General features: G+C 48.0%; 1 protein-coding gene across 2 annotated transcripts in view; it reads right to left on the reverse strand.

Moving 5' to 3' along the window:
* The window catches only part of MRAS (muscle RAS oncogene homolog), a 41,646-nt gene extending 18,168 nt beyond the window's left edge, over nucleotides 1-23,478 (reverse strand). The window contains exons 1-3 of one of the 2 annotated variants that reach the window (XM_054209421.1): nucleotides 23,378-23,478; nucleotides 22,926-23,091; nucleotides 383-593 (exon numbers count right to left, since the gene is read on the reverse strand). In XM_054209421.1, the coding sequence (XP_054065396.1) occupies nucleotides 383-575 (193 nt within the window). In that variant the 5' untranslated portion in view covers nucleotides 576-593; nucleotides 22,926-23,091; nucleotides 23,378-23,478. Of the gene's footprint in view, nucleotides 1-382; nucleotides 597-22,925; nucleotides 23,092-23,377 lie in introns of both variants that reach the window. The other variant, XM_054209420.1, reaches the window with a different exon arrangement.
* Between the last annotated feature and the right edge of the window lie 642 nt (nucleotides 23,479-24,120).

Consider the following 24,120-nt stretch of genomic DNA (forward strand, 5'->3'; position numbering starts at 1 on the left):
GTTACCCACTCACTGTTATTTCCCAGGGGATGAGCCTAACCACAATGAAATATCATTAGCAATAGTCACCTCACAGTGCTATAATTCATCCTTCGTAGAAGCCCACCCCGAATGTCTATGATGATCTGTAAGTTTTCACACTCTGGCAAGAAATGTTTGTGTGCAGAACTGGAACCAACACAACTGGAAGCAGAAGCTTTGCTGGAGGTCAGCAGGGGACCACGTGTCGCAGCTCACAGGCCAGTTTGCACTCAAATTCCTGGCAGCCCACGGCAGAGTAGAAGGGACACGAGGGCACAACAATGCTGTGGGAGGCATTGAGGTCTATTTGCACTTCTGCTCAGCTGGAGGGGAAAGGGGACCACGAGAGTAACTTGCTTACCATCGAGGATTGCCCATTGCCCGTCTATTTCCGTGTGTTTCAGGTAGGAGTCTTCAATAGTTGGGTCATAGTCTGGCACAAAAATCTTCTGGAAAAACTGAATGGTGAGAGCACTCTTCCCCACGCCACCATCTCCAACCACCACCAGCTTGTACGTGGGGAGGTTTTCGCTGGGAACAGCACTTGTAGCCATGCTTCCAGTGTGCTAAACCTGCTGGAGAAAGAGATCATCTCCGATCACTCATTAGCAATTAAAAGAGGGCAACGTGCACAAGATGGTTTTTACCTGCTGCCTAAGCAGTGAGGACAAAGGCAGTACTGACATCCAGCACCTACCCTCCACAAGAGCTCTACTGCAACCCAGAGCCATCACTTAGAAGTGTAGACAACCCCCCCACTGTGGCTTGTTTGCTCCTGCCTTGTCTACAAGGACTGCTAATTGCCACCAAACGCGTGTGCAAAACTTTTATCATCTGAATACCTTTCCTATAGGGACTGGGCCCATGCGGCCATGCCAAAAATCACCAAAGGCCAGGGCAGCTGCCAAGTTCCAGTTGGCAGTGACCCAGTGCCATTGAGAAGCCAGAGCCTTGCTGCTCTTCACTGCTTAACCCGGTACAGCAAACACTGAATGGTGTATTACATCCTGGGGCCAGATCTGCCTGCAGAACTGGTGGTGATGGATGAAATCAGAGTTAAAGGCCCAGCCCTGGCTCTGCCGACAGACAAGTTTTCAAGTTTGAGAAATGAAAACAAGAAGGCAGCAGGCCAGGAACAACAGGTGGTTTTTGGTTTGCCCCCCCCAACCCGCCTTTCTTTTTTTTTTTTTTTTTTTAATAAAAAAACCCACCCAACCCTGCTGTGGCAGGAAGGCTGGTTTCTGCGGCTATGACACAGTCGGAGAGGCAGGAGAGCAGCTTCCCCTGCAGCCCGGTCACACCGCTCCCCTCACCTCGGCTGAGCCGCGGAGGAACTGACTCTTCAAAGAAAGAAGAAAAAAATTCACTGGCTGCAACTGGCCAACGGCACACGTATGTGGAGAAAGGAGAAGAGGCAGCCATTGCTGAATGGCCCATTTCAACACTCAACAGCAGTGACCGCTTATTTAAGAAGCAGCCAGGTGAGTGGTTTGGTATGTAGACTGCAGAAAGCAGAACCCTCCACCCACCTGCCACACATGGGCAACAGCGATGCTCACTCAAATCACACGGACAATGGGTGGCCATCTCCCAAATCTGAATAGCCATTGCATTTTCAGGGAGGTCTTCAGACATTAAAAAAATAAAATAAAAAAACTCCATCTTAATGGAGTTTTGGCTCAAGAGAGGGCAGTTGACTTCCTTGGTATCGGTTTTCTTGATGCAAGCCATCCAGCACGGGAGCAGCTGTGGTGATGCTTTCTGCAGGCACCTTTTCCCATCCATTTTGGTTTTCCCATCCATTTTGGTCTTACTTATGCCCTTCTGGCTGCAGGCGCTGGCTGGGGTCAGCACTGAGGGGGGACAAGGACTGCTCTAGACTACCTGCTCTGGGGAAGCCCCCATAAACTGTCGGCATCCCGATCTGTATCCACACTTCCCCACACAAGCTTTTGGAGGCTTTCCCAATAACCATAGGAATTTTTCTTCATTAAGAAGAGGACTTTAACTTGTTTGTTCTCAGAGACCACCGAGCAAGGCCGATGTGCTGAGTGCCACAGCTCACCCAGGTGGTGCTCAGGAGCCGAGGCTGCAGGGCTGCTGCTTGCACTGTGCAAGTTAAGCCACCAAATAAAATAATTTTATTTCAGCCTATAGTATAGAATATATTTTTTCCCAGAAATTCTTTCATTTTGATATTTTTCAAATAAAACACTTCAACTTTTCATTTCCAAAGAGGCCCAAAGGCCAACGTGGACCATTTTTCAAAAAGACAAGAGCATAACCCCATAATGGTTTGATTTCATATTGAAGAAGATACCAGCTTTCCAAGTTTATTTTCTAGTTTCTCTAATCCCTTTCTCCTAAATCACTAGTTCAGTTTAATCCAAAATACTGAACTATAAAGGCACTTGCCTGGGGGTCCCACATTCCTTACTGTATACTGGAGACCTCATCCTTTGAGAAAAGGCTTTTCACAGTCATTTCACAGCTCTTCTAACCAGCTTTTCCCTCCACTACATACCCACCTTCCCACACACGCAGGCAAGTGCGCAAAAGAAGACAAAATAAAACCAGTTCTGAACATTCACATTTGAATTTAAGTTTTAATTATGGGAAAAACATCCTCAGGCCAAAGCAGCCTGTGGAATTTGAGCCATAATCTAAAATATAACTTATGAAACTTGAGTGATTCACGGTATGCTTTTTCTGTCCACAACGTAGGCATGAGAACAAGGCTTCTTTGCTACTTCTTGCCTCTGATCACCATACCATAATCCGACTAGTGCCAGCAGGACCCAACTCTACCTATAGTCCCACCTACAGTCACAGCTCAATGCCAAAAGAGAAAACACCTCCATTTTTTAAATGAGGGAATCTCCTCTCCTCCATCCTTCCCAGCACACATTACGTATAATAAAGTACAGCTTGCACTTGAGGAACTTTTGCAAACACAGGAATAAATTCCCATATGCATAATCTACATGTTGTGCGGGTTAAATGCCTTGACCTCTGATTAAGGTCACGTACTGGATATTTCTCCTTGAGCCAAATGTATAGAAATTGTCTTAGTTTCTCCTCTAAAATCCTGTAAGGGAGAGAGAGGATGATCACAGAGGTGAGATTGCTGAGGCTTTTAAGAACTGCAAAGGCCTCTCGTCCAAGTTGAGACAAGCCAAAATTTTCAGAGCAAGAACAAACATGATCAAGTCTGCTTGTTTCTACACCATCTTTGGAGCAATTCTTGAGAACAGCAAGAATTTCCACTGCAAGCAACAGCTGCTGGACAGGGAAAAGGAGACCAAGCACCAGCTGACCTCCCAACCAGTCTTATCGCAGTTCCTCACCGTAATTCCAAGGAAGAGTTCCTTACACGCATTTTTGGGAGAGTAAGCAACTTTCTCATACTTGCAAGGTCACACATCAATAGGCAGAATGCTCAACTGCACAGAAACCTACAAATTTCAACTCAATTTCTCATTTTTGCTTGGAAGACCAAGTTTTCTTTCAGCATAATCCTGCTTGGGTCAGCTGATCCTCACAGGCCCTTTAGTACAGAGACCCTGGCTAAAACCCTGTAACCCCCAACCCATCTGTCAACAATTTTTTCGCTGTGCCTGTGACCAAGATTTCACCCCATCCTTCTTCACACGGCGGAGTGGCTCCAGCTGGGCAATATGAAAGGCCGATTGTTAGTGACATGTCGAGGGACAGGCCGCGGATGTGAAAACCATACTCCATTTGTGCATGATTTTTGACCTTATCGCAAAACCACAAGCTACTGCTCGGCAGACAAGCATTACATTTTCATTGACATTTAGCACCAGCCCCTTTAACTCGCTCCTCAGAAGCCTCAAGCTTATCTTGCATGAAATGCTCCCCAAAGTACTAGGATAATACGTAGCCCATTGTACAAACTGTGAATCTGCCCAACACGCTTATGGGTTGAATCGGGGCATTTGCTTCCTGTCTTTTCCAGAAGTTTGGTCATACCGTACGTCTATGCAACCAGACTGAGCTCGGGGAGAAACAGCAACAACAGAACTCAAAAAAAGTAATTAAAAAAAAAAGTTAGGCACTGTAGGCTGGTTTGTTGAGCAAAAACAACATGTATTTTAGGTGATACTAGCATGAACAGATGAAAACTTCTACTGAGTGTCAAAAGGCAGCAAGTTTAGAGCCTGGGGCCAGGCTCTTTTCAGTGGTGCCCGGGGACAGGACAAGAGGTAATGGGCACAAACTTGAGCATAGGAAGTTCCATCTAAACATGAGGAGGACCTTCTTTACTTTGAGGGAGGCAGAGCACTGGAACAGGCTGCCCAGAGAGGTGGTGGAGTCTCTGTCTCTGGAGACATTCAAAACCTGCCTGGACGTGTTCCTGTGCAACCTGCTCTAGGTGAACCTGCTTTGGTACGGGGGTTGGACTAGATGATCTCCAGAGGTCCCTTCCAGTCCCTATCATTCTGTGATTCTGCAGGGCTGTTTCTATGACACCAGCAGCCACTGGAGCGGCAGCACCCAGCACACACTGCTCGGCCGGGCAAGTGCCTGCTGGGTACTGTCCCTAGCACACCGCTGGAGGTCCCCTGCAGTGATAACTGCCATTAAACTGCCCTAATTTCTCACGTATTTGCTAAGCAGGGTATTCGTGCACTCTGAACCCAAAAGACATGCTCATGCCCAAAGCCAGACAGCTACACTCTCTGTCAGAGAGCCGTTAATGCTCATGGAAACGCTCCTCCTTCTACTGAGATGGCAGGTCCCATGGTCCCAACATGCAAGTGTGTAATGCAAACCCCCCAAAAGCCAAGTACATCAATCCCTCTACACCTCCACCTGCCCTGATAACCAACGCAAGATGACAGCTCATGGCTTGATGAGATTATCATCTAAACCAGCCAATAAATCAAACCTTAAAAACAACATATGTCACCCCCTGGAAAATATTAAACACTCACAAAGGTGTGCAGAACTTCTGCACCGGCTGGTTACGTTACTATGGGCAAGTGCACAAGACTTGGGCTCATTTTCATGTGTTTTTGGCAAGAGTCCTGACACAGTCATCCTTAGACAGGAGCAAGAATAAGCGTGTTTGCTGGAGATCTGACTGAGAAAAATGAAGCACAGACGTTTTTATCTATTGTCTGAATACAAAGCAGCATGTGGTAATAAGCTAACAAGCTCTGATGGTAATCATCTTACAATTTATATAGTTGTTTATTTTGAAGGAGCCAAGAGAAGGATCCATACCCTACGCAGACAAATGCCGTCAGGGCTCTGGTTAAGTCACTGGAAGGAGGCTGATTTATACTGGTGTCTTCGTACACAACAGCAAGTTCTGTGTCCTGACAGTACAAGCCAGTAAGGCTGAGACAGCCAGAAATCTGGCTACTTCTAGGGTAGGTGGCAAGGAAAAAAAGAGAAACACTGACCCACGTGTCACTGAGGTTGAGCCTCCTCTGCAGAAAGGGTTTCTTACGGAGGCAGAATAAACTGCATAAAACCCCATTTACCTGTCTGGACATGGGGATGGAATGGAAGGGCTCAGCTATCCTCCTTGGAGCAGCCACAGAATATAAAAACACCAAAGATGAAGAAATTCAGCTTAGTTTGTGTGATTAGACCCCCAAGCCTCAACATACAACAATAATAAAATCGACCCTAGGTATTTGATATTCGATGTGCGAGCACCCCTATCCCTGGTTTCAGCTCTGCTCTCCTGGAGGCACAGTTCCCAGGGCAAAGCCGTTACAGCAGGTAAACGAGCTCAGAACCAAGCCCTGGATTTGCAGGAGAGGTTAGTGCAATTAAAGACACACGGGCTCCCTAACAGAGAAGCTCAGTATGACAGTGATTTACGGTCACCACGGCAACATGCAACACAAATTGCTTAATTCTGTTATGAAACCTCAAGAAAAGCTGCAGCAGGGTCTGTGTGGGAACCACCAGCTCCCTCCTCCTCTGCTGCAGCTCTCCAAAACTGACAACTTTAAGGAGCCTGTGGCCTCTATAGCAATAGGCTGAGATTTAGCATATACTTATGTACGTACACTGGCCAATTCCATCAGCCCATGGCCAAAGGAATTTGCCTATCATCGGCTTGCTTTGGTCCATGGATAGCTCTTCACATACATCCTGCCAGAGCTCCGCGTAGCTGAAGACACCAACCTCACCTGAGGCCGAGGAAGACTACCAGCGACTGAGGCTGCCAACTACTCCTACGGTTGCAAATAATAACTCTTCCTCCAGCCACAGCTCACTCGATTACGCCCTTTTACCCGTCCACTTTGCAAGCACTAGCAGCTCTATGCAGTGCCTCCAGGGTTGAAACTCTGCAAGATCTGAACACTTCCCTCCCTGTTCCTCTTGCAGACTGCTGGCTGCAGCCACACAACCACCACGACACACCCAGAGACGCTCGCCAGGTACCAAAATAGTTCAGGCTTTTGCATCTCAGGCAAACCCTTGGACAGGGAGCTCCTCAGAACCCTTGAAATATGGGACATGCCCATTTCAGAGGCAGCCGCCTCCCTTGAGTCATGCTGATCAGGACCAAATGAACTTCAGGAATTTCTCCCTTGAGCTGGCATCACCGTGTCCCAAAACTTCAAGAGCCAAAGGACCTGTAGGTGTATGAACAACGACCGACAATTATTATTATTAAATGAAGATGATTAACTCTTAGCCAGGTTTCCTCCAGTCTGTGAGATTTCCTGCCTGGTCAATGCCTCAAAAAGGACACACCAAGCAAAAGCTGGACCACATGCAAGTCTTCAGTGGGAAGTCAGCATGGAAGAGATCCATCATGTGGGAAGCCAGAGCCTGACGCGCTTTGTAGTTCTGGCATTAAGTCGTTCAAAACCCAAGTCAAATTTCAACTCTCTGAGGTTTTCTAAAAAGGAGGATCCTGCCAGGTGAGAGCGCTCTTAACTCCCATCAGCTTCCAGGGGATCTGATGGAGCCCAGCACCTGGCAAGACCTGCACAGGAAATTACAAGCATTTCCTTTTGGAGCAGTGATCAAAGCACTATCAGACTGCTACTAAAGAGGAGGGGGGGAAAAAAAAAAAAAAAGTTGTAAACCAACTGTTGTTTAAAAATAAAATACTCAACCCAGTAACAAAGAGTTGCAACCGGTTGGGTTTTCAATTTAGGGGATGTGGTAGTGGATCATGGAAGTGGCCTCAAGAATTCTCCTCCAGTGCAAAAAGATGCTGTACCCCAAGGGCTGTGCTCCCTGATCTCCTCACCGGCTTCCCATCCCAGCCAGACTTTTTCTCCTTTTCCACCCAAGATTGCATCACCTCCCCCACCACACAGATGCTGCTCGGATTTACTCTAAGAGAAAGAAAACGCACCAGGGGAGTAATGAAGCACTTGAGATTCACACAAAAGGCAGCTAAAGGCAGTAGCTGCCTGATGAATACTTGTTAGTTATTTCAGGAAACATGGAATTATAGTCTGAACAAATAGTAATAATAAAAAGCCACGTCACTGGAAATTGCTTAGGTGGTAGGCGGCCTCCCCCGTCTCCCCCCGCCGCGAATCCTTAAACGATAAGAAGGAGCCCTTGCTGTAGCACTGAGCAGCAGCTTTCCCATGGCCAGGCTGGGCTCGGGGGCTCACTCATATTTACTTGGAAGCATGTGCTTGTCAGTGTCCTGATCTGTATGTAAGTGCAGCACAGAATGCGTCAATCATATTGACAAATGTCATCCCAAACATACTCTGCTTCCCTCCCCCAGCTCCTCCTCCACCTCCCACAACAGCTCCGTTAATCTTCAGCCCGTTTCTCTTGGTGATGTAGCGCCCTTTTCAACATACGTAAGAAGATTCCTGTCACTCTGACAAGCTAACAGTCAGATGCAGAAGCCAGATTATTATTATTTTTTTTAATTAAAACAACATTGAAGTCAGATTTGGGTCATCTGTACAGTTACAGCCCCGCTGCTATCAGTCTTGTAGGAGAATCCAGATATGTGACCAGAAAGCAGCTTATGCGAGATCCATTCCTGTATCACTCAGACCTTGATTAAAACTGTATGGCTGCCAGTTTAGGGGTGTCCACTGGAGGCTGATCCAAGCCTTTTGCCAAGGCGTGAAAGGAGAGCATCCCTGCACAGTAACTGGGGCCCGAGGAAGCGGATGGCTCACCTACTTTTACTTCCATCGCTTCTCATGTGTTTAAATCCACCAGCCCTTTCCCTACTCATTTATTTCCAAAGCTCTCGGGAGACATCAGAGGATGACAGATTCCTGCATTACTCTTGAAAATTCTTTGCTAGTGAGGCCAGGAATGCCTCTCCTATGTTATCATGGAACTGATGAAGCTGACCTAAACATACTGTAGCAAAAAATCAGATAGCCAAGATGTTCCCCTGCCCTGCCCAGCCAGAGATAACACAACAAGAACAAATTTACAGTGGAGGAAGCGGCTTCGAATTCCAATAGCTGCCCTTCCTGCTTGCACAATCCCTGGAAATGGGCAGCTTCCCTCCTACACATCCCAGCCTGCTGACACGCCAATAAAAAGACCCCAAATCCACTGCCCTGGGTGGTTTTGCTGCTCTTATGCTGCTCAGCAAGGTTTCCAAAGCAATAGCCCAGTGCTGCGCCAGTGCTCTGTGTGCAGCCAGACGCTTTACTGCCTGCACGTGGTCCTGCTGCTGGCGACGCAGCCAGATGTGCGTGGCACAGCCAGATGTGCATGGCACAGCCCTCCTGGCCTCGGCCAGCGCCGCCTTGGGCAAGCGGAAGTGGTCCATCTGATGAATTCATGCACGGCAGCACAGAGCTGTGGGGGGATCCTGAGCAGCACCAAGAACTGCCCACCATGGACTCCAGCCTGCCTTCCCCACCACGGCCCCGCAGCCCCCTGCCAAAACAAGGGGCGGTTGATAGTATCCTGACCACGCCGTGCACCCACCCCTCCACCCAGCTCCTTGCCGGCTCATTGCGCTGTGGTCTTATGGACATCATGCTGTGCACGGGGCAGGCACGGCTGAGCCAATGCACAGACTTCATGGCACCTACGGTTGCTTTGGAGATGGTTTATGGATAGAAAGGGTACAGGGCCATCTCATTTCTGTCACACTTCCACAAATCAATCATTACATTTGGCTCCAAGTTTCTCTTTCAGTCAGGCTCAATTTGGTATTTAATGCTTTTCACATCTCCAGTGTTGCTAGCAGATGTCTTTTGGGATGTAAATGGCTTTTTAAAGACACCCTTCCCTCCTGGCAAACACACTCTGCATCTCTTCAGACAGCTCTAAAGAGCTGGAGGCTGTAAAGGTCCCTGGTAATAGCATTTCCACGAGGGGATAGGTGAATCCTATCAAGTCCTAGGCTGATGCTCCCTCTCTTGGGGCAGAAGGTGAGAAGAGTAGGGATCTCCTGGCTATTTCCAAACCTATGCGCTCTACTGCAAATGTCCAAAACTTGACCCATGACTATGTCCTTTCTAGGCAAAAAGGAATATTATTGTCTCTATCCTATGGGAAAAAAAAAGACAGACCAACCATTCTCTCTCTGCATTGTAGTGTTCCCTGGAATTACCTGTCAGCTGTGGGGCAGCACAGATGTTTCTGCAACGCTTCTACACCCCAGGGCACAGGGCAGGCTTGTAGGGTGCTCTCTCAATTTTCTCAGGCTCCTGGGCTGAGGACAGTCCTCCTGGCTCCCAGCAACCCATTTGATACTCATTTACAGCTATAGAAGAGCACAGAACATGCTTGTCTGTGATGCTGGTGCTTTAGTAGAGCTTCACCAGCATGGGCTTCAGAAGATGAAGGAACAGCCATCTCCCAGTTTTAGCCAAATAGGCACTTGGCAGATTTTAGGTAGAATTTCATGACCCTCAATCCCAGAATCGTGCAGAAGGCTATTTTCCAGGCATTTCCCAGGTCCATGTCATTACTCTGTCACTTGGAAGACTCCAAGATCTCATCACTTGCCCGGAACCATAAAAGTCATTTTTTCCAGGCTCGTTACAGTGTCTGCCAAGAGCATGAGCCTCTTATTTACGTACAACATGCTGGGCAGGCATCTCTGTACTTGGCAAATCCAATGGGCTTGTCTGAAAGAGGAGTGTGGGCAGAGCTCAGGGCTGGGTACCAGCGTGAGGGATGGGATGGGGAGGATGCTGCGTGGCCCCCTCCTCTGTCCTACACGTGGTGACGCACGGCTCCACGAAGCCACAGCGTCCCCGCCTGAGGACAGGGTGCACATACACCACCAGCATCCCAGCCATGTGCCAGGCCAGCCCCAGCGCCTCTTCTCAGCCTTTCTCTTTGGCAAGCTGCGCGGCTCTCACCTCCCTCCCTGCTATCCTCCTCCTGCTCCCTGCCAGCCTGGGCAAGCCCTCCTGGTGGCAAACGCACACCTTGACACTCAGACCAGCAGGCAACTGGCCAAACCACCCTTGAGGAACAGAGTTTACCCATGCACGAGTCAAGTCCTCCCTCCAATCGAGTGCATTCATCCTGCCAGCACCAGAGAGAAGCATCCTGCAAGGATACCCCTTCTGAAAAGAGGTACTGGGGTCTCGGCCAGTGTTGCTCAGTACCTGCACTTTGCTGTTGGACGCTCAAGTTTCTTCTTAGCTGTCACAAGTGGACAATTCCATATATTGGAGAACAGCAGCCTGAAATCAACACATCTTTGAAAACACCCTATGGGTAGGTTGACCATAGGTCACCCCTGTGGGCACCCCTTACCCCCCAGTTTCAGCACGGACTGGCACCAGGATACCCTAAGCCTGTTCCTTCTGTGCTCAGTCTAAACCCTCTGCCTCAACTTTTAAGTTATTCAACTTACAGCCGCGTGGGAGCATATATATGTACATTCATTAACACTTCCATTATGCCCCGTGGTTTGGCAGGTGGTGCTGCATTATGGATTTAAACAGTGCCAGCAAGTGAGTCTACAGCACTTCACTCGATTAGCATGCTATGGGAAATCATCCCTCAAAAGTGTTTTGCACTGTCGTGAAGCACCTCCGATGAACGAGGCAACAGCAGGGCTCCAACCACCACTACCTCTGTGCAATCACATCAAAATTCACTCACAAACTTCAGGGAAAGACAAACCCCCTCAAAAATCAATTGCCACATGAAAAGGAATAGCAGAGTATCTCCCCAGTTAAAGGAAAAGGGAGAGGCACACCCTCCACTGCCATTGCCGCAAAGCATGTTTCACACACACCAAACCATCTGCTTTTGCCCTGTGAACTGTTTCTAGCATTCACATGGGAGAAACACACCACACACGGCTATACTCATTTCAGCACTCAGCCTTCAAGGTGCTCAGCCTCCCAGTGCCCCACGCCAAAGATGATGCCTTCTGTTGAATCATCAGGCTGGCGCTAACAGATTTCCAGAAACTCTGCAGTCAGATTCCCCGAGGGGATGCCGTTCCAGAGGGATGAGGATCCGACCTACCGAGGAGCTCCCTCCCCACATCAATGTGGACAGCAAACACACCACTCAGTATTGGCAAAGGGGCAGATAAGGACCTCTGATGGGACAAGAGGATAAAACATTGGTTAAACACCAATATCACCACATTGCTTATCATTTACTGGGGCTGGACACGCCCATTTTTCCTTAAACATGAGTGGTCCTACAAGCAGTTGGAGCTGCAGTGGTACAGACAGCTGGGTCCCACAAGTGTACAGGACTTCTGCTTTACCTGGGCAATGGGAAGGGTCTTTCACTGATAAGGCCACACATAAACTGAACAAAGCAAAGCACCTGGGCAGTTTCTGAGTCTAGACTATTGAGGTCACATCAAGAGTTACTTTCAAAGAAGAATCCTTGGTCCTTGATTAGGTCTTCCAGAGCACCGTTTTGGTTCAATTACTCTGCTCTCCTGTCTGAATAGGTTTCCTTGCTCAGAGTCTCCTGAGTTTGAATCCCCTACAGATATTGGCTGAGAAGTTTCATAGAAATGTTTAGGCTCCGCCTTCAGAGTCCAGGAAGATCTGTTTTTGACTTCCATCCACCACACAGCTGTGAAGTACAGCTATCCCGCTGCAAAGTCACAACGGCGTCAAGACATCAAGGTCTTTTCTCAAAAATAGTGGAATGCAGCATTGTGTTGCTCTGACCTTATGGTAGATCTCATATGCCATTCCTATGCCTGCATAGTACCATTACTTTTTAAACAGCAAGCAAAGAGCTGTTAGCCTTAGTCCTGGCAACTCAGGTAAATCTCTCATTTGCGTCATATTTTATATACCAGACTCACAGAAACAGTGAGAAATTTTCATTTGGCCCTTCTTGGAACTGATGGATTCTCCCTAGGGGACATTCACTCCATGTAGGGGTCTTTTTCATATGCTTCAGTACATTCAAGGACACTGCAAAAATAAAATTAGAACTGAAAGACAACTATAGATGTCCTTATGTTTTATCTTGACCTTGTGAGCTATAACACAACATGGGATGGTTTACCCTGATGGTGTCTTGACATGTTTCTGCATATAAAAATCTCTCTATTAAAAGCACAGATAGAGAAGGCATGGATTGCAGCCACTTGAAAAAAAAAAAAAAAAAATAAAGCCCCAAAGCATTAAGGGCTGGTAAGGGACAAGATTACTTTCATCCTGCCACAGCATGTTTCAATTTAACCACTGCATCTCTCAGCACTTTTGGTTCATATTCTTTTACCACACAGAAACACAAGTTTGGTATACGCCCAACCGTAGGAAAGGGAAATGATATTTTGGGTCATCAGCTCCACCCACCGTGTCCACCCACCCCTCCACTCCACAAGGCTTTTGAAGCACACTGGTCTCAAACAGGAGCGAGAGCACATTACCCCAGGGTCAGGAGGGCCTGGGGAGCCGGACTGCTCCTGAGGTTGGGAGGCATTTCGGGAGCTTGTTGGGGCCAAGAGGCTTTGTCAGCAAGTTCTTCACCTCCTGCTGCCCATGAGGACACCCTGCCCAGGACTGCCTGCACCTCTGCCCCCACCACGGGCTCTAGCAGGCACTTCCTCACCTCCTTCCCCAGCTCCTCACTCACTGCCTTGGAGGTGGCAGACCTCCACCTACTGCCTGAGTTCAAAAACCCTTCACCGCTTTGGCTTAGACAACTCTTCTTTGTCCCTTCTCACCTCTCAGCTAGACCCGTCCACCTCTCTGCAAGCCTTCCCAAGCCCATGTGAACTGCAGCTACTGTTATTTTTCTCTATTTTTTTTTTTTACCCCAAAACAGATGAGGCAACCTGACCTCCAAACCAGAGAATTGCTCCCAGTGTTTTGTGCGGCAAAAGGATTTATTCTTATGCTGCACAAAACCAAACAGATGCTTCAGGATATGCCTAAAACCACAATTTTTCTGCTTTGCTTCGACAACTTAACATTTATTCCCATATTCTTGTGAGGCTGGTATGTAAACAAGAGGGAGTGACTTGCTGTGCTCAGGAGACCTTAGCATAAGAGTTGTATTTCTCTGCCCTCCCGGATCCAGTAAGTCGTCCTCCTGAGGTTCAAAGAGTTTCTGAAGCTCATAATTTAAAAATCTAAGGAATAAAAATGGGTTGCTGGAGATCTTTACCAACAGAAAAGTAGATTGAAAATGTTCTGTTATTTAATAATTCAAATCTCAGTCTGCCAAAACAGACTTGCCACATTGCAAAAAGAATAAGAAATTATATATCCCCTTAGCTAACTTTGCTGATTAACATGAAGGACTTTTCACGCTCTGCAGGCTTTCAGTCCAAGTCAAACTTTTGAAGCTGGACTTAATACTCCACAGGTAAATCTCATGTAAAACAACACTTGCTGCTCACAGGACAGGGGTGATGCAGCACCTTATCAGCATCTCTGTGCGGCATGGAGCCATTCTGCAGAATGCGCAGAGGAAACGATGCTCCACAGAGCATTTTAACAGAGCATTCAGTATCTCTTCAGACCAGACCAAACCTCAAGAAAAACAAATGGTCCGCTCAGCTCCTCATGCCTGCTATTTTGCCTGTTTGCAGATTAAATTTGAAAGCATCCACAGCATGTGGAGGAAACAGAGAAGCCTGTCTCCCAGCGCTCTGCCGTTGAGCTACAAAATATTTTCTGAGGGAAGAGCTGCAAGTACTCATTCAAGTCCAGCTCATTGCGACGGCTCATCGTAACCTTGGTACTTTTCATCCAGAGTTACAATCCTTCACTGGCTACCACCAAGGTTTCTTCAGGTGGAAACAAAGCAGGACACGCACAGGATGGGCTCAGGCGATACTTGCTTTCTTCTCCAAGGATGGTTATGTCAGATGTAGACTTGTGGCTAGGCAAGTACCTTAACAGCGAGATCATACGCTGCTCTGAGAGCTACAATGACAATACTTCATGTTACACTGTTGTTTCACAAAAACAATTCACAACAGCTTGGGGTTTTGCCAGAGCACTGGGGCATGTCTCCTCCTCCTCCATGGCTAGCTGGGGACTCATCCCCACCAACGCTAGCAGCCATCAAAGCAACCTCCAGCCTGCAGCTTGACAGTGAGCACTCCTGAGCAAAGGGATTCCTTCAGTGATCTCCCCGTTCCTGGTTCATCACCCCAACCCAAGCTCCGTGAATACCCTCGATGATTATTTCTGGGATCGAGTGCCGGGTATCGAATAACTTCTTCCCCATGAGTCCTACTTTATAGATAGATGTCCCCCACCCAGCAAGTCTTGTATGTACACTGGTGGCACTAATACTTCCATACCAAGTATTACACAAGACATCAGCTACATATTTTCTGAAGATCACAATCTCTACTAAGTTGCCAGCTGTCTATGCAGACCACTCAAGAGCTATCTGGGTATGTTAAGTACAGATGACAGACCCGGTAACAATGTCTGGATGTGCCTGAAAGATTAAATTCCATCTGCATCCTGTTACTTTTTACCATTTCATACCTTTTTGGAGTCTTTCTGGTGTCACAACAACCAACTGGTAAAGAGCTTGTATCACAGGCTCACAAACTTACAGAAGAAAATCCTTTAAATGCTTTTTTGGAGTGACCAGGTGCCTGGAGACATGCTACAGTGCATGTTTTAGTAGTTCTTTAAGTGGGAAGGCCAGTTCAAGAAAAAAAATGGATGAGATTCCCACTACACCAATGTCCATGAACATCCTTTCAACTTGGGTTGGGTGGGTCTTTGTTCCAGCTATTGTATATCAGACTCACCACCAGGCTTTGTGCTTCCAGCAATGCAAATAACTGATCCCTATTCAAAAGCTCTTCAGTCCCTCTTAAGATTGCAAGATGAGCACGTAGTTGTTTCCACAAATCAGAACCAGCCTTGCACCATTACAGCCTTTTCTGTTTTCCAGTGTACCCTTCAAAAATATATTGAACATGCTCATATTGATACTGATATGACCAGTTCTTAAAAAAACAAACCAAACAACAACCAAAAAAACCCCAACCAAAAAGCCCAATAAACCTGAAGATTTAACTTTAGTAATTATTTTCTGCTCACTTTGAAAACTCCTCATCTCAAATAAGAGGGAAAAACAGTGGAGCTGCAGAGCACCTTGCTGTTACCAAATCTGCATTTTCCGGGCACACCGCGCTGTCTGGGTTTGTTCACAGCGAGGCCGTCTCCATCCTCTGTTCTTGGCCCACCCAGCAGTGAAATCCCAGTCCCAGTCCTTCCTCCACCTGCGACCGGAGCTGAGCCATGCTGGCAATCAGCCACTTGGAAAGGTGAATTCACAGGCACTCTCAAACAGAACAGTATTTCATTAAGGAACTTTTAGATAAACGCCATAAGCGAAGGAATCTGAGCCCTGGCATTTCTGTGTCCCTATCAGGCTCTGAATGGAGAGCTCTGGCAGCTTGTACCGCAGCAGACCCCGGCCATGCTCCTCTTTGGGAGCACAGCTCTTTAGAGGAGCGGGCAGAAGCCAAGAAAAGCCCAGACTCTGCCTGCTCCCACCCAGGGTGCACGTACCTGCTCATGTGGTGCTGTACAGCATGGCCAGAGAGGCACAGGGACGTCGCTCTCCTGGTTGTGACCCAGAGCTGAGTAGCAGCGACCCCTGGGAGGGTAAGATCTCTGCTGCAGCCCCCAGCTTGGCGAGCTCCTGCCCCAGCCCAGGGAATTCAACAGCACTGAGTGCTCCCAGGTTTTTCAAGAAGAGTATTTCACTGTAACCAGCACAAGGTACATGATATGGGCCCCGAGCAAGGCACAGCGTGACTTATGGATGACTTCAGCGGGCTTTAGTTTGATCCGTAAATCCTCTAGACACTTCACAAGAGTGTTGCTCAACTCCCGCTGCCTTCAGCCTCAAAAGAGGTAGACATAAATACTTAGCATTAGCATAGCTCCCCATGACTCATTTTTTCTCCTTTTTAAATATAGCATCCTATAAATGTGGATACATTCTGAGCAATAAAACTCATATTGTTACTGTTCACCATGCAACCAAAACAAAAAATTCCTCCTGTCAGCTTTGCGACAGCTTCCTCCCCCAAAACCAAAACATTGGCGCCCCTCACAAGGCCAGGATGGAGCAAGGGTGGCTATTCTCCATCAGGGAGCCCAGGCAGCACAGGGACACAGTAGTAGTGGCAGCAGATGTGGAGCCAGCAGCTGGGCAGAAGGCTTCATCGTCAACCCAACCACTCACATCAACTTTATTAAAAAGAGCAGAGCTGGCTCTGGACACAGGAAGAACCGGGATTTGCCCAGAGGAATGGAGTTTCGATAACTGTGAAGCAGCCTGTGCCTGCACTGGGGAAGCCAGGCTTGCTGAAGAAGTGGTGGTGGCATCTTTAGTTGGTGGATGCTCCCCATTCCTCATCTTCCCCCAAATATATATCATCTTCCTCCCTCCATCACCAGGCTTGAGCTTTCCTCCTTAGAAAAGCCAAACCCCACATTGTTTAGCCAAGGAACTGTCCCAAGCGCCAAGGAGGAACCTGATGGGAAGAGCATCAACCAGAGCTTGGTGGTTTTCATGGGAACTGAGATCCAGTTTCAGCACCCTCCTGCCCATCCTGCTGCACTTTCCTGCGTAATCCTGCATGCTGTGTTTAGCTTTACTGAACGCTCCCATTCCCCAGCAGTACAAGTGAGATAAATAGTAGGTCCCTATCTCACAGGTATGTTGCAAAATAAATAGATTTTGCATTACAAGCGTCACAGGAATGCTTTAAAAATTGCACAAGTACCAAGATTAATCCATCACTGCTGAACAAGAAACCCAAGACTGATAGCAAATTAAAGTCTTACCTACACAAACAAATACCGGAGTATGCAAGACTGTTTTCTTAGTTTATCTGTTTCTTCTGATAACCGTGTTTGCCCTGGTGACTCAAACTGCCGCAGTCACAAGTTGTTTGAATTCAGTGCACCAAATCATGTCTGCAGAAATGTATGTTTTGTTCTGTCTACAGCGACGGCCGAGACATCAGTCATGCTCCTAGCTGTCCTCAACACATAGCTGAAAATACATGCTCACGTCCATCCTGCTGTCAGGTGACTGAAGAATAGACAGTTTTACATCTTGAACCTCTCTAGTAAGATTAGCCATGAGAATCTATTTTCCACCATATTTTTCTAATCATTTTTTCAACCTCCTTATTTAATATCTGAAATGAGCAGAGTGGCAGAGCTGCCACGCTCGTCCTAGAAACTGTCATTTTAAAGACGTGATAACAGAAGCCTTTTCTTAAAACTTCCAAGAGTATCTGTGGGTTAAAAAGCTGATTCCTGTTTAAAATCATGACTAAGACTCTTAGGAATCCAACTCCCAAAGTCACACAGGTAGTTTTGAATATGTTACCCTTTTAGAGTAATTATGCCATCAAAGTTCCAGTCAAAAGCTGATGAGCGTTACTAATATATGCCGATGGGTGAGCCTGTAAGTGAAGGACCTTCTTGCTTTATTCACACTCCAGTAAATCAGAAAGCACACCAAGACTTATTTTCACATACAAGTGTAACAGACCTGACCCCAGGAGACACTTAGCAGGGTTAACCCACAGCCCAGGGAGCAGGTGTATTGTAAACTGCCTGCGAGCTGACGCGGTTGTACTCTGTTTTGCTGAAGATGATGGAAACTTGGAGCAGCTGTTGGGTCTTCAGTGGACTAACACCAGTTGCTACATAAACCAGTGGTCTGGCCCACCACATTTGACCGTTACAAGTCACCCTTCAGATGCAGGACAGTCCCCAGGAAGTCCTCAGTGACACTCATATCTAGAGCAAGAACAAGGGAGATGCAGTGGGAGTTGGCTGGGAGACCAAGCAATAACCAAACACAGAGAAAGCAGGGATCAGCAAACCATTTGGGGGCATTCCCTCCACGCTTGAGAAAATACATCGAGATTTTCCCCTCCATGAAATAAAACACCTACTTCAGGTACATTTAGCAGGTTAATACGGGAATGAGAACTGTTGTACATTCAAAAGAGAGGCTTTCTATGAGACTACGTGGAATCTGCAGCAACAAAGAAGGCTTAGACAGTGGAGGGCTGAGAGGGATGAAGAAAGATTAAACCATTTTTACCACATTGCATAAAGTCATATATTTGGTACAACATTCTTTCTAGAAGCAGACCTTCTGAAAGAGAAGGCAAGGCAGGCATTATGTTATCTAGGAGAAGGTGAAGGGGTGTCAGCACACATTTTAAGCTGCTCTATAGTAGTAATAGAAGAAAGTAGTTCAAGATTTTAATCTCAAGCCCATCAAGGGCAAACAAATTCTGAGGCAAACAAGATTTAGCCAAAAATTAATTAAGAAAGCCTCATTTGTAGAAGCACTAAGAAATTCTGCTGATCAATTCTGTCTGGAAGAAAAGCAGCAGGAAGGGGTGAATCAATCCCAGAGTATCTCAGATACTTAGATGCCTTCTGAAGTATCTCGGCATTTGCTATATTTGTGCTCCCAAAACATCCCACAAAGAAAATTCTACTACCCCATTTTAAAAAGAAGCAAAGCAGGCTCAATGAGAGGCAGATTTGCATTTATAGGTATCTATAGGAGTTGCTGACCTCAGCCTACCCGCCTTTGGGCGGTCTGTGTCAGAAAAGACACCTGGGGGCAGGTTTTCCATCTCTTCAGCTACCTCTAGCCATTGGACTGCTCTCCCTGATGAAACCTATATGTCTTGCAGCACTATCCACCACTTACTGAAGAACTAGTGGCTGAAGCAGTAAAATTAGCAGGAGACTCAGTTATAAGTACAGCAAACTACTTAAAAATATCATTAACCTCCCCCAACACTGCCCCCACCTCTTCCCTCAATCATTATTTCAGGAGACATATTTTTGCATAATTATTTCATCATCTAAGAAGAGGTGGCCAGTTTGCCATATCTCTATGCAAGATTTCAATATGTATTACTCCTCCGCTGACATTTTCTCATATATATATACACATGCATGCATGGATCAGCAATTGCTTCACCACATTCTCAAACGGAGAATGAGAGTCATAAATCTCAAAAAAATGAATACGCCAAGAAACTCAGCATCTGAAGTTACAGCTGTTCATTTCTTCTCTTCGTTCAGAAAGAGCCAGTCATGGCTTATTGCAGATGTTATTGAAGTTGATGGACTTGCTCTAGATTTACACTGGATACAAACACTCAGGATGTGACCCACTGGAGCGTTGGACCTTCATTCCCCCATGGAGAAAGATACAGCCAGTGACATTCAAGTACAGCAGGAAGGCTGTACTCCCCTCCCCACTAAGTATCTTCTGTCAAGTCCCTCCTGTAGGCAATAACAGGAGAAGCATAACTCCACCAAGGAGTGGGCTAACGTTCCTCCCATCTGCCAGTCCCACGCTCATTCTGTTTTCACTTGGACCAAATCCTCCCAACCCCTTCTGCTTTATTCTTCATTAAACCTGGGTGCCTCAGACACCAAGAATAATATCGTTGATCTTTGAAAGGTCACTTTCAAGACACATTTCTGTATCTTTTAACACCACTTCTCTTCCTCGACCCTGTCTATAGTACTGCCTTGGAAGCCTGAAAATGAATTCCATATTTTCCATATTGAACCTGTTCCCTCAGCCCTGATCTACTTATTTATGACAGTAAAAGCTTATGCAAACACCACCACCACCACGCAAAAACACTCCCCTCTTTGTTCCTGGGGATTCATGTTAATATTCTCCATCTCCAGAGCCTGCAGTCCCCTCTGCGTCGAGGGCTGCATGTTCCCACACTGAGGCGCAATCCCTCCTGCCTCCACCTCTGCAGGTAAAAGAGGTAAAGGAATGCGCAGTCATGGCAAAGTTACAATGTGGAGGCAATGGCAGGTCCCACGTGTGGGGGCACCACATCGCACCATATGCCCCATGGAGGCTGAGTGATGCTGGAACCAGGAATGACAGCATCACAGAAGCAGTGCAAAGCAAACAAACCAAGCAAAACCAAATCAAGACTGGTCCAGTTGAAATCTGGAGCCTAAAGCTTTCACAAGGCAGACTGATTCATCCTAATGAATTGACTCACCCGTACCCTGTCAGCAGGGATGCCCAGCTTGGACACCAGGGGAGGTAGGTAGAGGCTCTTGGCTTGAATCCAGCCACAAAATTCACACCCAAATTTCACACCCAAAGAGGGATGATAAAAAGGAAAGGGCAGAAATGAATGGAGCCAAACAGCTTTCCCTCCAGAGGAAGGAGCCTTCCAGAATTAAGAGCAGAAGGGAGTAGAGTTTCTGCCCTGATGGTCTCAACAGTGAAACACCACCCCAAGCATGTGGCACGAGCTGAAGGCACACTCAGGTCCCAGGTACAGGGCACCGTTTCTGTCTGCAGTTAAAGAGCTCTAAGGGTCCACAGCACGATATCAACAATAATGATTGATCGCATTCGTTTGTCCTTATGTTGCCCCTGTGTACTACTTTGCCAGTGACAATGCCAGCTCAGGTACAGGACTGGCCTCTTCCTTCCAGGCCCCAAATGCCATGTCTCCCCCAGTGCCAAAAAAAAAAACATGTGGAAAAGGAAAAAAGTCCTCTCTAACCAACAGATGATGCAGTTTTATCCCTCTCTTTTGTTAGCCTCAGTTCCAGTTTAACAAAAAAAAAAAAAATGAAAATCACCCAATGCAACACATACCAAAAACTCCCCTCATGAAGAAGGCAAGCTTTGTTTCTGTAATTCTTAGTTCCTCTGCAAAAAATTTTGAGCTTGTGAAAACACCCACCAAAAAACTTCAATAAATAGAAACTGCCTTTCACATCATTTCTGAAAACAGATGCTGGGCCAGCTCTGCCCCTGGTGCAGCTGCTCTGATTTGGGAATCATGCTGGTGGGGTGTTTGGCCCCCTGCAATCTGGGCTGCACACTCTATGGTACAGGATAATTCCTGGAATAGAGGAGCAAAATCAAAGAAAGTTAAACAAATTGATGCAGGACTATAATACAAAGAACACCCACTTCCTATACATGCTATTATTTTTAAAGAGATGCTGACAGCTTTGTATTTTCAGCCTCAAGTACACAGAAAGAAATCCTAGCTCTATTAGGTAGTCCAAAGCTATGCTATTGAGAGGTGGTTTTTTTAAAGCTATTACTTCATAATTTCCTTGCTACACCCTTGTTCTCTCTCTTATCTTCTCCTAGTTTTCCTTCAGTTAATAGACCCCATTTTTGCAGTGCCCCGACAGATTCAGAGCAACAGAAACGCACCTTTCATAAAGAAAAATAATGACAGCTGACCCATGCAGCCTTAGGCCTCTGAAATACATCTCTCTTGTGCAGAAGAGGCCTGAGCTAACTGCATAATTTCATGGTGAAAATTCAGAAAGCACATCTATATCTAGGTATGACTATAAAGCTTGTTCTTAGTACCAACTGTTGTATGAACAACAGTTTCCAGGTAAGACATAAATAAAATGTTTCCAGGCAATAGCATCACTTTAAGCCTGCCACCAAAATCCAAACACAGATGATTTAAGATGATACCTAAGGAGCTGGTAGCTTAGATTTTCACACTTTCATAACATTAGACAACTAACGTAGAAAAGTGCCAGGTAGCGCAGGCTGCAGTTACCTGTGCTGCGGGGAGAGCCTCACAGGGGGGTCAGTACTTCACGGGGCACTTTGCTCTTCTAACAAAACCCTGAACCGCCAAGGCATAAAGTCATCACCTTGACAGGGAGGGTCACTAGAGCAGCCAAATGCAGGATGCTGAGACTGGTCCACCCAAGGTCTAACTCTTAACTTGCTCCTCAACTTGCCGCCAGCATGGCTTTATCTTTGTTTCTCTGTCTGGGAAGCAGGGTTTTCTAAACAGTGTCTCTAGAGATCTCGAGCCCTTTAAAAAAGAAACAAAGTTGCAAATTTTCTTTCTAATCCCAAGCAATCCAAGCACAAGAGCTGAAAAGTCCTTGTCCTTCAGCCGCGGTTCAGCTTGTTTTCTTAAAAGTAAAGCCAGGAAAAAAGAGTACCTCCTCCTCTCCCTGTTTCTTTGTAATTAAAGATACCATCTATATCTTCCTTCTAAAAGTCTAGTAAATAACTCAAACAAATGAATCTGGAAGCTTTCACAAAGTATTTAGTGGTCCAAAGCAGCTTCAATGCAAGATAAGAAATCTTGCAATACGCAGATCAGAACACGCAACGGGTTGGAAAGTAAAAGATTAGCGTGGCTCTCAATCTGCTGGGGGGGAAAAGCCCCCAAACACAACAAAAAATCCAGCAAAACGCTCAATTTATAAAGACCTTTCATTACACAGTGTAATTCGAGAGTTTACACAGTGTAACTCAGTGACCTCCTCTCCCCACCACACACCCAGAAAAGACACGACACCCACCGCGGTCCAACCATCGCTTTCCATATTCCAATTTTCAAGCATTCAGCAGGGAAAGAAAGACACCCCCCCACACACACACCACCCCGCCCCAGGACACCGAAAGCCCCTTGCGGCACAAAGCCACCGTACCGTCCCGAGCCCGGCCTCCGGCGTTGCTGAGAGCGGCGGCTCCGCGGCGACAGCCCGTTCTTCCCGACACCGATCCGCGGGCAGGGAAAGCGGCGGAGCCCGGGGAGCGCTCCTCCTGCCGGGGGGGCTCATGCCAGAGCGGGGCACCGCATTTCAGCGGGAATTACTGGGGGAAAGAGAGAAGGGAAAGCCCCGCCGCCGTCACCGCCGGGCGTCACGCTGAGCTCCCCCCCGCCTCCCGCGGGCTTTTCACGCGTGGAGCCCCGCACCTCCTCGCGGGGCTACCCCGCGCCCCCTGCCTTCGTGGGAGGGGGAGAAACCAAAAGAAACGGCCATTTATTGGGTCGGGGTTTGTTTTTTTTTTTGTTCCCCCACCCACCCCCAAAAGCACCACCCACCCCCGAGCCCTCCAACCCCTGCCACCCCCCACCCCCGCCCCAAGCCCCGCTCACCCACGGCCGCGCCGCCCTCAGCGCCCGCCCATGCCCGCCGAGAGGCGCCCGCGGCCGGGCAGCGCCGCCGGCCCCTGCCCGCTCCCGCCCCGGCGGCCGCGGCCGGGCAGCCCGCACCCGGCCATCCCTTATATCGCCGCGGCGGCTGCTATAAATAGCCCGGCCCCGCCGCCGGGGGCCGGGCCGGGTGCCGCCAGCGGGGGTTTCTCCTCGGCGGCGGGGACCCGCCATCACCTGCGGCTCGGTGGCTGGCGACCCGTTTCTCACTTTTTGGACTCATTTTTTACGCCGCTGACCGGCGGGCGCGGGGCCGGGGAGCGGCTCCCGGGGGGGTGCCCGGGGCTCGCCGACCCCCGGCGCGGCAATGGGCCCGTCCGCCGCCGCAGCCGCGTTAAGGTGGACCGCGGCGGCGGGAGCGGGCGGCGGCACCTTAAACCGCCCGGGCGGCCCGTGCCTCCCCTCTCCCCGCCCGGTACCCCGGGGGGGTTGTGGCTGAAGGGGAGCGCATCGACCCCCCGGGCTGCGGGGGTCTGTGCAGCCGCAGGGGGGGAGGGGGAGGAGGAGGAGGAGGAGGAGGAGGAGGAGGAGGAGGGGCAGGAGAGTAAACAACCGCGTCTCTGAGGGCGCTGCTTGATGGACGGGGCAGCAACCGGAGGACACGGGAGCCTGCAAACGGAGTTCACGCCACATGAACGCGCCACACGCTCTGCCATTAAGAACCAGCTACTACATGCATGCTCTCA

The sequence above is a fragment of the Rissa tridactyla genome, chromosome 7, assembly GCF_028500815.1.
Source record: "Rissa tridactyla isolate bRisTri1 chromosome 7, bRisTri1.patW.cur.20221130, whole genome shotgun sequence".
Taxonomy (NCBI): Eukaryota; Metazoa; Chordata; class Aves; order Charadriiformes; family Laridae; genus Rissa; species Rissa tridactyla.